Source organism: Platalea leucorodia, assembly GCF_965183815.1.
Source record: "Platalea leucorodia genome assembly, chromosome: 3".
Classification (NCBI taxonomy): Eukaryota; Metazoa; Chordata; class Aves; order Pelecaniformes; family Threskiornithidae; genus Platalea; species Platalea leucorodia.
Genome location: NC_138825.1, coordinates 1276153 through 1290983, shown reverse-complemented (window position 1 = coordinate 1290983; position 14831 = coordinate 1276153). Strand labels below are relative to the sequence as shown.

General features: G+C 51.5%; 1 protein-coding gene across 1 annotated transcript; it reads right to left on the bottom strand.

Annotated features, from left to right (window-relative positions):
- Positions 1–31: 31 nt before the first annotated feature.
- LOC309588418 (GDNF-inducible zinc finger protein 1-like) lies at positions 32–14756 on the bottom strand. Its single transcript, XM_082307707.1, has 6 exons — positions 14689–14756; positions 9905–11271; positions 7856–7950; positions 6688–6855; positions 5055–5212; positions 32–4555 (listed from the first exon to the last, which is right to left on the bottom strand). The coding sequence occupies exons 2-6, from the start codon at positions 11248–11250 to the stop codon at positions 4199–4201; spliced, it is 2124 nt and encodes a 707-aa protein (XP_082163833.1). The 5' UTR covers positions 11251–11271; positions 14689–14756; the 3' UTR covers positions 32–4198.
- Between the last annotated feature and the right edge of the window lie 75 nt (positions 14757–14831).

Here is a 14831-nt window from a genome sequence, read left to right as displayed (position 1 = left end):
CGCACCCCCTCCCTCCCACCCGGCCCGAGTAATAATCTGTTTTTCTACCTTTTTATTTACGTGAACTCCCGCTGCTGTCTCTGCCCCAGGTCTTTGGGTAACAGCCCTTCGTTTCCGACCTCCGTGCTGTTGGCGAAGCTGCCACCCCCTCGTGACGCGCGACGGCGTTGCCCGAGACTCGCTGGTACGCAGAAACCTCGTTTGCGTTGTCTGGGTGAAGCGAGCTCGCTTTGAAAAGGCGTAGACACGTGTAAAAAATTCCCGCAGTAATTTTAGAAATGGGTTTTAAAATGTCTGCAGCCCAGGCTCTTCTGTGCAGCGCTTTGTTTAACTAGAGCTGATTCAGCCGCCTGCCAGTTCGTGTGTGTATATTGAGAGCTTCCAGCTCGATCTTTGGTAGAACGCGGTTTGGCTTATTGGTCTGAGGGGTTTAGTTCTGTTGGCGTGGTACTTCACCGCTGACTTACGGAAAAGAAAACCCAAACCCGCCCCTGGTACATGCCAAATTAATTTTTTTCCCCTGACCGCTCTCACCACTCAGTTATTTTCTGTAGAGCGCTCCGTGCAGCCCAGCTTGACAGAAAAGACCCGTGAGCGGTGCAGACCGGGCGAGGGGAGTGCGCTGCAAAAGCCTGGAGGGACAACGCTCATTCCTCCGAGCAACTTCAGTTTCTCCTTAAGGCCACTGCTCCCCATCAACCTCTGTCCGCCACAAAACCGGCACTTGAGCCGAGACCATCACCTCTCCACAAATTTGGCACAGAAATACTTGCCGTTCCCTTTAGCGTGCGCTCCGGTCTGTCTCTGGAGACGGGCGCGCCCCTCCGCTCAGCAGGAGGACTGACGTTTTCCGAGGGCGTCCCGTTCCCGTGCCAGAGTCCTTCGCGTGCTTCTGCCACCTCTGCCGGGCAGAGAAAACACCGGGCTTAGGCCGCGGCTAGCGCGGTAGGGAGGCGGTCTTACGGCTAGCGCCAGATTAGCTGCCGATCCGCTCTCGCGTTGGACAAGAGGGCCCAAAGCCGCCGCCGCCGCTGAACTCCCCTGCGGTTAAAAGGATGGGGTTGGAGCCGTTTCTGTTGAATTTACCTGTTTCCTTGGCGAGCCGAGACCCGTCGTGTTGAGGGGTTTGCCTTGACTCGAACGCGGCCCCTCGGGCGCCGAGGCGCAGGCTGCGGGGTTTACTTTTCCTCGCGGAACCCAGGCGCGTGGTTTTTGCCATTTTTGGTTCAGTTTTCCGGTTGTCGGGATTGGGCGGGGTTGCGCCAAGATGCGTACGGAGCTGGCGGACCAGAAGACCGCACCCCGGGGCTGTGGGGTCTGTTACCGCGCTCTGAGTTACCATCGTTACAATCCAACCGTTAGGCTGCAGCCTGTCCCCCGGCGCGTCGGTGGGACCCCTTCCAAGTGACATCTGCCACTCTGCTGTACTCCCCCCCCCGTACACAACTCTGTACTATGAACACTTGTTAATGAAACGGCCTTAGCAAGAATATAATGTTTTGTGTGAATCTGTACCTCAATAAAGTGAAAATCATGAACGTAAGCGGTGAGAGACCTTCTTTCCTGGCCCATGCGAGAGGCAGGCTGAGGCCAGAGCCCGAGGCGAGGCCGCAGGGCGGGATGGGAAGAGCCCGTGCGCCCAGCGCTTCCCTGCCGGCAGCGTGGTGCCGTTAGGGAGCATCCGACGGGGAACACTCCTCGCGGGCAGCGCTGGCCGAGCATTTTACAGGGCTTGTTGTACAGCCTGTCGGAAACGGGAATGTCCCGAAGCGGCCCGTTCCCTGTTCTTCCAGGCCTGGTTCTTAACTCCCGCCTAAGGGTAAGCTCGGGGAAAGGGGAGGTTGAGCCCAGGCTCTCCCCGCGCTGCGCTGTCGGGGCCTGAGGAAGAAGAGCGGCACCCGACGGCTTCGGAGCCGCGTTAGGACTCACCTCAGCCTCAGCGCATCCGCAGCGACGCGGGTCTGCGTTGCGTGCAGGGCGCGGGACCCTTGGGCGCCGTCGTCAAGCCACGGGGAGGCTCAGGCGTAAGAGTTCAACGTTTTAATAAGAACAGCTCATACGAGTAACTCACTCCCGTACAGTCGCGGAGTACCAAAGTTCCCCTGGCTACAGGCGCTAACGCTCAGGCCTTAAATATATCTACAAACGCTTTACACCGGTCACTGGGGATACCAAGCTTCAACAGGAACATCGTGCTTGAATAAATATCTCAAATATAAGCTCTTGGAAATGTTCTCTTTAAAAAAATTCCCTTTCTATAGATTAAGCTCTGATTCCATGGTAACACATCAGGCGTCCCTTCAAGGTTCAAAAATAGCTCTGTGCCAGGGTCTGGGTATCTTTATTGCTCTGCCAAGCCCGAAGCCTTAGGCCGGGCCCTAACAAGGCTCGGTTGTGCTTACCTTCACGCTAACGCAATCTTTCAGAAAGCTTTTCTCACAGCTTCAGCTGAGAAAGTTTCTGTGGAAATACTACATTAAAATAAACAGAAAAGCAATGAGAAAAGGAATCGGAAAAGCTCTGGATTTTTACACGGCGGCACTGGGACTCTGATCCTGCATGGGAAGCGTCAGCCGTACCAGCAAGCGGCGGTTGGCTCCCAGCTGCTCCCCAAACCAAGAGCCAGTGCAAGGGCTCCTGCCCTGCATGGGGACAATTCCCCAAAGTCCCTTTCTCGTTCCAGTTCAGCTCCAGCGTTGGCGCTTCAGGAAAGGCAGAAAACGCTTACCCTGGACAGAAGCTCCCGGCTCTCCCAGCCGCTGGCCAAGGGGAGGAGACGTGAAGGAAAGAGCGTTCCGGCAGCGAGGGGTGGTGCTGGGACCCAAACCGGCGGGCGGCGGAGCCGGCCGGGTGAAGCCGCGGTTTCGGAGCGCGGGCCGAACGGAAGCCGTCCTCGGGACGCTTTGTCACGTTTCCTTACTTCGAACGGACCAGAAAAGGCGCGGTGCCGGGGTTGTTCTGCGGAAACTCAGCAGCAGATGCTCATCAGGAAAAGCCTTTGAACTGTAAGTTTATTCATCACTTATGTTCTTGAGGCCTGCTCTTAACACCTCGGCGGGGACACTAAACAGACACTGGCCTAAAACTGCTGTTGGGATTCCAGGACGGCCTCGCAGACAAAGCATTCACGCTCTGGGAAATAAAGGCCGAAACCCCTGCAACAGTCCCATACGTTTTTCGCTTACTTGCATCTTTTTATCCCGTTGGTCATAGGAACCCCGACTGCCCCCCGTTTGTACCCGCATGTACCTCTGGAGCTCTCGCGCCGGTGAATGAGCTGGAGCAGCCCGACAGCCAAACGGTCGTTAACTTTTCCCACCGAGTATTAATGTAAAAGCAGGTCCGCAGCTGTGAGCAACAGCGATGTCGAAGTGCCGGTGGGGAGAAGAGCGCTGCTTAGGCAAAGAGCTTAGATACAACGCCAGCAAGCTGCCTTGCTACCCCAGCTCCTCCAGCAGAGCTGAGGTGCTGCTTCTCGTTTTACAAGAGATGTTTTGGTCTCCATTGCCAAGCTACACGGAAGCTGGAGCGGTTCGAAGACGCAGACTGGCTGGCTGTGAGCGCCAGACTGCGCCCAGCTGCACCGAGGTGTAAAAATACCACCACCGCCTGCACGGACGCAGCCCTGGGTGCCCGTTTTGCAACTAGAGAACTGAAACTCCTGGAATGAAACTCTACGTCTTTCCCAAGCTTGCTCCCACTCACCCTCCCAAGGAACGAGCTGGCTCACTGTTCGGATCTTTGGCAAAAGCAGAGAGAAACCAACATTTCCTGAAAAGCAATTTAGTAAAACTTACTTTATGTATGAATTTCCACTAGGGAAAACACAATGAATTTCGCTAAGCTACTAGACAACATCATTTCTCTTGATTGTACGCGTGTCGCCGACCCGAGCGGAAACGGAACTCGCACCTTCCTGACAACCCACCTGAACGCAGGTCCCGACTTTCACTGCGGGCCAGCTAGAGCGAGCAGGCTGAACTGCGCCCTTCTGTTCGCAGGGAATAAGCTTCCCCGCTGTGGGGTTACTCTGCCCTGCCTCCAGGAGACGGAGAATGAATTTTTGGAGGAAATTCTGGAAATCCAGTGCATGTCTTTCACCTCTAGCCCTGCTTCCCCTCGTTCCCTCGGTAGGTTACTGGCAAAGTCAAAGGACTGTACAAAGGGTGCAGCTTAAACTGGATTTGTAAATACCGAATTAGTCCATATTCACCAGAGCATGAAGCTGCGGCTGAATGGAGTCAGTCTGCGTGTGGAGCACTGTCAGCTCGCTTAAAGTGGTAGCAATGAGGGCCTCCTGGGGTCCCGGCGTCCCGTCTGACTTACAGTCTGTTCCCGCGGCAGAACCGCTGTCATGCAGCGCGGTCACGCTCCCCGGGACAGCCGTCAAGCTTTGATAGTGGCCGTTCTCAGGGAAAGACAGCAGCTTCTCCGGTATTTTAGGGGACACATCATACTCCTCGTCGGGAAGCTCTGTTTTGTGACCTTCATCGTTCTTAGATGCTCCTTCAACAATGACAAGGAAGGACTTCCAGGGTGTGTTTTTATCGTGTATCTGAAAAAACATAACCAAAGCCCAGGAGGTTGAACACATGGCGACCGTCCGGGAGGCAAAAGCTTGGACCCAACCCATACCTAACCCCGGTAGCAAAGGTCTCTCCTTTCATCCCACATAATAGCCCCAAACTAGGCCAGCGTACATCCACACGCCGATCCGTGTCCCTGGTGAGCTTCCCGTTTCCATAAAGGGGAATTCTCCTCTCCCTTGCCAGCTGCGTGGGGAACACGCTCAGAGGTCACACAACAAATCTGTGACTGAGCCGTCCTCAGGCGTGACCGCTGTGGGCCATGCCACGACGGATTCAGAACGGCTCCACCGCAGCCTCGGGACTGAACACAAACCATTTGAGTTTGTAATGCCGCGTCAGAGAGCGAGCGGCGTGCTAAACCCAACAAAAACTGGACACGAATTCCCCTCCAGGCCTGACGAAGCTGACGGGTCAGTACGCGGCCACGGAGAAGGGCTACAAGGTAGGGGGGTGGCAGGTTCTTACCGACGTGTGCCGTCGGAGGGTGGACTTGTCGGTGAAAGTTCGCCCGCAGGCGTTGCACATGAAGGGCTTCTCGCCGGTGTGTATTCGATGGTGCCGCTGCAGCGCGTTCAGCTGCGTGAACTGCTTACCGCACTGGTCGCAGCAGTAGGGCCGCTCGCCTGCAAGCAGAGCACAGCACTGAAGCGGTGACGTCGGGGTATTGCGAGTGCTGCGCACTGGGGAACCCCAAGCAACCCCTGTACTTCACGAAACCACGAGGCACGCACAAGCATCTTCAGAAAACAAAGCAAGATGTTTTCAGAATTCTCACAGTGGGGTAAATTTTGATGGATCTGAAGCAAGCAGATACTCGCAGAGCCAGGGCAGACCCACAGCCCGGGTAAATCTGTGCAACCACTGAAGCCTCCACGTTTTTTACGCATATTTTCCATTAGCAACTAAAGTCCTGTCCCAGAACACAAGCTGTCCTACCTACAAGGTAGGTTCTGTGAGCATGAGCACCACAGCTGCTCGTGCCCGCCAGGTCCTCTCCAAACGCCCCACGAGCTGTCTCGCTGCAGTCGCTGTATTAAGCACTTTTGGAAACAACCACGCGTTTACTCCTTCCTTGGCTAAGGCAGAAAAAGGGATACCCAAAAACTTGCTGACAGACCCAAGTGGTCTCAGAAAAAGAGAGGACGTTCAGAACAGGGAAAAACCGTTCACCTCAGCACTGCCGTGCCGAGGTCCCCTGCTCCCCCTCGGATAACGCCACACTAGGCACACAGACGAGGGAAGCAAAGAAAGAGCAAGGCACGGCAGCCACACAGGAATTCTGTTAGCAGGGAATATTGGCAAGGACGCTTCCCGCAGGGCGGCGCTGGCTAAGAAAGGGTGGCGTTTATTGCACGGTGACAGCAACGCGAGTATTGGCAACCTGATGTAGTGCTGAATAACGCAGACTTTGAGAGAGCGGGTAAGAAAACTTAAGAGAGAAAGCACGTCAAAGATTCCACGGGAGGGAGGAAATTGAGAGCTAGCACTGGGAAGACAGCAGAGCGCTGTCCCTCTAAAGAGGCAGCGTAAGAGAATGTAAAATGGCGAGAAATGCTAAGGTCGCAACGAGCGAGAGCGACGGTTCTCTCGTCCTTCCACACTGCCACGAAGCCTAGGCGACACCAACAGCACCACCCCGAAGTCAGCGTTACCGTACCTACGGCCGCTGCTTTCTACCCAAAAACCAGGGGAGCGGGTGGGAATAAAACAGACGCCGAAGCGCAAATGCAAGCAGGAGAGACTGCAAACAGGAAAGGAGGGCAAGCACGAGATCAGCACTCCGCAGTGCTTTGCTCAGAGCTAGAACATAGCCCTTCGGTCACTAATCACCCTGGCAGCGGTATGAACAACATCTGCGTAGCTCCTGGAAGCATTTCAGAGACTCGCTGTAACTCGGTAAGCAGCACAGGGAGTACTACTGGGAGAAGGGACGCGGAGGAACGAACAGGCTGCATCAAGAATCAAAGCGTGCACGCAGGGTAGGAATTAAAGTGTCGGGAAACCCTAGCTGAGAAATTCCTTCTCTAAATTAGGCAACTGTGAGGTCTACATCTTTAAATCGTGGTGGTTTGTTTCAAGCGAAAAGAGCACCTCCTACCTGTGTGAACTTTTATGTGCTGGTAAAGCGAGTTCCTCTGTGCAAAGGTTCTGAAGCAAACTTCACATTTGAACGGTTTGGATCCAGTATGGATTCTGTTGTGGTGTTTCAAGTACTCCTTCGAGGCAAAGCTCTTCCCGCACGTTTCACACATAAAAGGCCTTTCCCCTACAGCAAGGGGGAAAAGGAGAATTAAACCAACATAGCGTCTGAGACCGCCATTAAAGACCACAGGCAAAAACCGAACGCTGTTAGATACAAACGAACCACACGCCAGCCTCGCAAAAGGGTCCGAACGGGCCGCAGCGAGAGCAGCGATCTCTGCCTAAGGCACAGAGCTTTCCTGCGAGAAATCTGCACAAACCCGTCCAAGCGCAAGGGCAACCACGCTAACAGCGCTACGCAGCGTGTGAAAGGCCTGGGGAGATCGGCAGCTAGCCGTCTTCCCGCCATCGCTGGAGCCGTCTGGCTTACTCTCATCGTCAACACAACGCTGCAGGCCTCTGATGAAAGGCCTCCCCCTGCAAGCCAACTTCAGTCATGTGCGTCTCGAAAACCGTTCTTGGAATTATATTTCGTTGTAATTTAGCGTTTCCTGCTCTCCGCATCCAGTTACAAGTCACGGGCAGAAGGCAGGCTGTTCTAAGACAGGTCAATTAGGAGAGGCAGAAGGACCACTGGCAACTCATGGGTGGTACGAGGGGTCAATTCAAAACACCAGTTTACACCATGAGGGGTACCCGGGAGAAGGGCACGTGCTGTTAGAAAGATCAAAATAAGCCAAGACAGCTGGTTTGTGTTCCTCGGGCTAACTGTTCCCCATTTACAGAGAAATCATTTTTCTCTTAAGAATTCAACTAGACCTTGTATCGATGACGGATCTTTGGATATTGAGCACTATCCAAAGCAGCCTCAGTCCACGCTCAGACGCAGCATCCCAGCCAGATGGGAACTCATTTTCTCTTTAATCAGCTCTTTTTACTCTCCCTGCTGTCTGCCTACCTACCTACAGGAACCCTTCCCAGTAAAATCCTGTCTAGGAATGAGAATATCTGATTTTATATTAAAAAAACAACAACAAAAAAGCATTTTCTGAATGAAAATAAGATCTCCTGGTTTCACAGCAGGCCTCCTCCTACAGGTAGTGCATTGCAAAAGAAAGCCTTACCTGTGTGACATCGTTTGTGATATATAAGCATGTGATTCTGAGTGAACCTGGCACCACATTCATCACAGACAAAAGGTTTTTCACCAGTATGGATTCTGAAATGAGAAAGCAGCATTAAAGCACTGAGGCAAATCTCTTTCCTTCGCAGCACAACGCAAGTTGTCTTTACTTTGTGGCTGCTCTCCGAAGAGTGACTGTATGACTCTGCAAGATTTTAGGCTCTCTTAAAAATACTGTCAGCTGGGCCAAATTCCACATCGTGGTTTCTGCAGTGCTGCTTTTATTGCTCGATCTTGCATGTGCTGCATGATCAAGGCCCAAATCCAGAAATTCCTTTAGGTAAAAACAAATTTTTAAAGGTAAAAATTGAGTAAAGTTTAGAAAACTTGTATTCAGATAGACAGACTGAAAGAAAAAAACGTAACCGTCTTTTGGGATCTGAAGTAAAGCAGGTATCTTTATATTGTTGCCACTGTTAATGCAATACTCCACACAGAATGTGGAATATTCCCCTGGCACGCTGCTCTCCCAGGGCCATCACGTAGAGAGTCACTGCCTACTCTGGAGCAAGTGACACCTGAGGAGCGGAATAAAAAGACGCCGCTTTTTTACAGTCGTTTTCCTTGCTGTCACCCCAAACTCGTGGTGTCATCTCCCGAGGCAGGCTGTGCGTACAGAAGGGCAGTTTACAGAATTGCTGCTGTGCCAGTTTACTCCGGCTTAAATTTTTGAGCCCGTGCACGCTTCAGGACTCTCTTGAACAGTGCTGCAGGAACGCAGCCAGCAGAGGTCAGCTTTCAGGGTGACACAGTTCAACAGGAAGAGCACGGATGTAAAAATACATACAAAAAGATAAGAAATCCTCACCACAGACTGTACACAAGTTAGGACAACACTGAGTTTCCAGCATTCGACAAGCTTATTGAATAGTCACAGGGGTACACAACGGAGGAGAAACTCCACTTATGCCAAAACCTCATTTTTTAAGCAGCACCAAGCAGTTACTTGCGGTTAGGAAAGGACTCATGACAAAAGAGAGATGCCATACAGCTGCATCAGCAATAACATCACAGGAGCACGCTAGCAAAAGTTATGCTTCTGGATAGGCTTTCTACCACCGGGAGTAAACCCACCGGCTTCAAAAGGGGCAGTGAAACAAAGCAGCGCTTAATGAACCCTTCTGCCTTGCAGGAAATGCCGCCTAGGAATCTGCTGACGCTACCGCATTCTCTTTTTGGATCTGAGCAGCAGTATTTTGGGATATTTCTTCTACACCTCCCTCTCCACGCTTACTCCCCGGCTATAATCTGAACTTTGGGTGCAGATGACTGCTTTGGGAGACTGGTAAGAGCAGGCTAAAGCCCTTAATAGTTAGAATTTTTGCCTTGATAAACACGTCTCTCCCATGAGCTTTCAAGGCCACGCGCTTGCACCTCCACCTTTGAGTCTCACTGCAATAGAAGCGCTACAAGTGATTTCATCAGCTCCGTGTGGGTGCCTGCAGCGCTTCGCTCACCTCCAGACGGTGATGTGTCAGCCTGTTTCTAGTCACATTATCAGTTGTTTTAGCTTAGCACCCAAATCTGGCGTTCCTGAATTTAATACACGGCCAAATCTTTTCAGAACATTTTCACCCTTATTGCATAACATTCTTCTATTGAATATAAAGAGGCACCAAATTAGGTGAAATAATTATAGCCCTAATCCTACAAATAATTTGGCACGGGGGTTGCTTTTCTCACGTGAAACATCCGATCGACTCTTAATAGGTCTGCTCCCAGGAGAAAAGTTAACTGTGCGCTTCAGCAGCGGCAGGCCTCGGCCCATGCACCTCTACTTTGGCTTAAAGAAGATTACAGCAACTCCCTTAACCTGAAAAGCGGGGCGGGGGGGGGGAGGGGAAAAAAAACCTAAGGAAAAAAGGAAATACAGAAACTTTCCAGCCAGTCACGTTTTACATCCCCACTTCACTTGAAGGCTCAAGGTGTGTTCCAGGGGATTCTGCTTCTCCCCCCAGAATCTAACAAGGCCAGTTAAGTCTGTTCATACCTCATGTGTGTTTTAAGTGCAGAAGGCTGAGAAAATTTAGCCTCACACTCTGTGCACCCATAAGGCTTGTCGCCTGTATGCGTCCTTTCATGGAGCCTCAAGGCAGTTTTGGAGCTCAACCCCTTTCCACACTGCTGGCACTGATGACGCTCCCCACCACCCTCATGAACCTGGAGAATGTGCCTCTTGACGTCCTTCTTCCTCTTGAACTTCTTACCGCAGAGCTCACAAGGGAAGTGGCGCTCGCTGCTGTGGACATGGCGCTGATGGCTTTTTAGGTTGCACCGGTTGGCAAAGGTCTGACTGCAGGTTTCACACCGATAAATGATCTCGGCTGCAATGCCGTGGCTGTGCTTTATGTGCTTGAGGAAGCTTTTCTCATACAGGAATTCCTTCTCGCATGTGCTGCACTTGAAGTTACTGCCTCGTTTCTTTTTATCCTCCTCAGATTTTTTCAGGTTTTCTTCCAATTCAAAGTTGCCATCGCATTCTTCGCTTTCAGGTTTGATGTCGTTCTCCGCTTGCTCCTCCTCTCTCTCCATGTCACACGTATCCTGATCTTGAGGATGTTTGTTTTCTTCAACAGCAACCTCTGCGTTCTTCTGCTGCTCTCTCAGCCGCCTTGTGTATTTCTTCTTCGGGATTTCCACAAATACTTTCCTCCCAGCCAGCCTCCCGCTTGCCCTTCTGATTTTGGCGTAAGGAGGCTTCATCGTTTCCTTCTTTTTGTCCATTTTCTCTTTTGATTTGGTAGCCGGCGTCTCAGGAGACATTCCGTTGCTGGGCCTGTCTGCTGGGGAATCCGGAGGGTCCGGCGGACAGTCTGCCTGGTCAGCTTCTGCCACAGCAGCTGCTTTGGACTCGAGCAAAACGCTCGGCTGGGTAGCGCTCTCTTCCTCAGAGTTCTGCGATTCTGAGAAGTTTTGCAACTCCAGCAGCACCGATTCAAGCATCTGCTTCTTTAATTGAAAGCAGGTTTCCGAGAGGTCCAAGCACTTCAGCTTTTCGGCTATTTCTAGCATACGCTGCACTCTGTCTTCTTCCACTTCTACCTTGGCAGTATAGACAAACTCAAGAAACGAAGCAAAATCAGCAACCTGGACCTCGTTCAAGAACACGTTGGTCCTTGGGCCGTCCATGCCCTTCTCGTTAAGGAACACCTCCTTGAAAAATTTGCTCGTTGCTGCCAGCACAGCCTTGTGAGCAACGAACTCTGCCCTGACACCTTGATACTCCACGCTGACGGTCACGTCGCAGAGGTGGCCCAGGAGACGCAGCTGATGCATTTCATTCAGGAGGTTGATAGGAGAGGACTTGGATTCCAGTAAAACCGCATTACTTTCCATCTTTCTTCTCTCTGCAAAAAACTGTTAACAACATTGCACGTTAGCTATTTGCACGGAAGCTAACAAAACTCAAAGATTTCAGCGGCCAAAAGTCACGTCAAGGCTTTCGAGAGTGCTTTGCTTCAGATTTAAGCACTTACGGTGCTTGAGCTTAAGAGCCCAGGCTTTCAAAGGAGCATTGTGAAAAGTCTGGCCAGAAGCGCAGGTTTCAAAAAGCGTCACCCAAAGCGGTCATATCTAAAACCATGCCACCAGTCACACGCAGAGATTTCTCTGAAGTTAATTTGAGTTTAAATCTCGACCGTATTTTTACCTGAAACACTAGAGACTATTAGAACCTGTAATAGGGACAGAGCAAACAGAGGAAGATCAAAAGAAATGTTCTCATGAAGGCATGTGGAATTAAAAAATTATCCCTCCTTCCTAATCAGGCAATAAGAGAAAGGTAAGATTAAGTAAAAGTTAACTGCAATCCTAAACAAACACCTCCTTGAACAGGCTTTTGAGATAAGACTTTTAAACGAGACTCAGATAAAATCCCAAATGCTTAACCAACAAAAGCATAGGAAACTGCATAATCATATTCTCAATCTGTAAACCTAAGAAACCATAAAACTTCCTCAAAGTGTTTTCTTATTTAAAAAAATCCATCACTCAAAATGGACTTACAGCCTCTAAATTTTGAATGCCCACAGGTAGCCTTACAAGGGCTTCGCCATTTCCACTACCCTTTAGGTTACGTCACGTTTCCAAGTAACGTTTTAAGCTGCTCCAAAGTTCCCAAAAGAACTGAGGGTTTTTTTAAAATAACGTTTGACCCCAGAACAAATAATATTTCTGTGAACTCTGAAGACGCTCTGAGCAACACCCCCCTGCAATCTATTGCGTTTCACTGCGTTCCTAACAACTACGTACACGTGCATTTTGAATCTGAAGAATTTCTTTCCGCTTCCCAGAAGTTAGCTAAGCTCTCTTTTCTCTGTACGTGCTCAGGTACAGTAGACTTGCAGCCTTTTATACACAGGACACTAGAAATCTTGCTCAGAAAAAAAAAAAAAATTAAAAATAGTGTACAGATAGAACAAAATTTATATTAATAGTAAGGAAGCCATATTAAGCACGAAAGAGAGAGACGAGAATAATATTCACAGCACCAGAGAGAGATACTCTTTCTCCTCCCATAGAGCTATAAACTCAAATTTTAGTCCACGCTCATTTCAACAAACCAGAAGTTAGACTCACGTCCCAATACAATTTTCTGTCAAAACGGTTTTGATAAAATATTTTCAAGAAACTGTCAAATGGAGAGCTACAAAACACACAGATTCACGGAGACTGTTATTAGTAGCCACGTAAAACGAGTGCTTCGTGGACTTGATCCTACACCAGGTAAAAAGCCACAGGAAGCCCCTGCCCCAAGGAGTTTACAAATAAGGCAGACAAGGCCCGAGGGAAGCAGAATCCTTTCCCCCACCTTGCAGGAGAACAGGGAACACGATCCACCATGGGCACCCAAACCCCTGCCTTAGATTCTACGGAAAAAGATGATCCTCAGAACCAAACCTTTTCTATTTCTTAGCCTTTGAATCTCCAGCTCAGTAAGCCTACTACTAAGATTTAAATAGTTCTGTTAACGTTATTCTAACAAATACCTAAAAACCACTGTTACCAAGTTACGACCCTAAACCAAAAGACCCAGGAAGGGGATAAGGAATTGCCTGTGCCAGCTCAGAGCTCAACAAGCATCTCAAAACACCGTCTGCTTTTACAAGCAAAACCCAATGCTACGCTTCAGTTCTGACAGAAGTTTTATATGGATAAGAATGACATGATTTCATTCCTGAATGAAAGGCTGACTCTTATAAGTACACGTAAAAGATGATGTTGAAACTTTGCTTCCCTTTCTCCATAGTCACTCTGCGATTTTTTTCCTCCCAGTTATTCCACGCACTGGCACTCCAAGTATTTGAGGATGAATTAAGCAGATTCACTGAATGCTTTATCTGAAATAACCAATGATATAAAACCGTAACTTCCCCCCCCGGTACAATTATTTTTTAACTACTTGTTATTTCATAACTGTCCACCTATTTTCCCTTTGAGCACACGGCAAAAGCTACGGTCACGTGTAGACAACAGTGATCCCCAGCAGGAAACAAGAACCTAAACCACAAACTTCTCCCGCTAGGGTGAACGATCTATTAACTGCACTCAGCGAGCTGCTCGTTCCAGGAGCTGACCACGGACACGTGCACCAACAGACACGTTGTGCCAATTCCTTTTCTCTTAAGGCTGCAAAGCAGAACCCTCCTGTTCTTCCTGCCATAGTACTTGCAGATTCGACAGCCACTGGGAAAACAGATCGCTCGCTCTCATCGCTAGCCTTCCGCTGCTTTCGAATTTGTTCAGAGGAGGAGCATTAATCCAACGCGCACGGTAAGACATGTTGCGCTCTGAAGGCGTCCCACTGCCGCTCCTGTGGCGAGTATACCGAGCTGCTGAGCACCGGGCTGGCGCAACACCTTCAACAGAAGCATGATATATTCATCCTAAAAAAGACAAGGCCTGAAAACCTGCAAACGGAGCCTGCTCGCTCGGGCTAGCCCGTAGAGCTGAGATTCAAATAAAAGCAACTCTTGTGCACAGTCAGCCATCGCACACCATAAATGCGTCCCCTTCCAGAGGCAAAACAAGCTCAAAAGAGAAAAAGAGCCAGCTGGATCTAACAGATTGCGAACCCACAAGCTTGTCTGTTCTTCTGCACCAACAATTCCACGCGGTCTAATAAGAGACGTTACTGCTACGCGCCAACCTGCCTCGCTTAGGATTGCTACGCCTATTGAAGCTGCAATAATGGCACCACAACAAGAGGCGCAGTCCGCAGGGCTGGAGCAGAAGTCAACCCTGCGAAGCAAAGGGCAGCAAAGACCAGCCCGAGTTTTGGATGCCGGGCTAGAGCACCCCGCACGAACCCCGCACCCCCGTCAGAGCGCAGGGGCGCTGGGAGACGCACGCTGACCCCGGAGCAGCCCAGGAGACCCCTGCGCGGAAGGAGGACGGGGCACGGCCGCACGCTTCCCCGCAGCCCGTGTGACAAGGCCTGTCCCCCTCCTTCTCCCCCGGCCTCCCCCGCTTGCCACAGCGGCCCCAAGACGGGCCTGGGGAGTCCAGCAGCCCCGAAGGGCGACCGGGAGAGGATGCCCGGCCGCCTGCCCGCACCCCGGGACAGGCGATGAGGTCACCAGCCTCCCCGCCGAGGGGAGATCCGCGCCCTCCGCTGCCTCTCCCCTTCGGGAAGGGCCGCGGGGCACCGCGTCCCGCCACCTCCCCGCGGCCACCGGGCTGCGAGGGGCCGGCCAGCGGCTGAGGGGGGCGGCGAGGCCGCGGCCAGCCCCGCCGCCGCCCGGGGGAAGGCCCCGCCCGCCCGCCCTCGCTCACCGGGCAGCCCGCGGGCGGCGGGGCCGGGCCGCGCCGCTCCTCGCCCCACGGCCTCCGGGCGGCGGCCGGAAGCGCTGCCCCGCCACAGCCCCGCCTCCCGCCCCGACAACGGCCGCTGCCGGCCGACGGCGCAGGCGCCGCCG

Excerpts from the sequence above, each read along its gene's own strand:
- LOC309588418 (XM_082307707.1), bottom strand. The coding sequence starts at position 11,250 with ATGGAAAGTAATGCGGTTTTACTGGAATCCAAGTCCTCTCCTATCAAC. Across the intron at positions 7,951-9,904 it reads GCACTTAAAACACACATGAG|AATCCATACTGGTGAAAAAC; the intron begins GTATGAACAGAC and ends TTCTCATTTCAG. Across the intron at positions 6,856-7,855 it reads TCACAAACGATGTCACACAG|GGGAAAGGCCTTTTATGTGT; the intron begins GTAAGGCTTTCT and ends CCCTTGCTGTAG.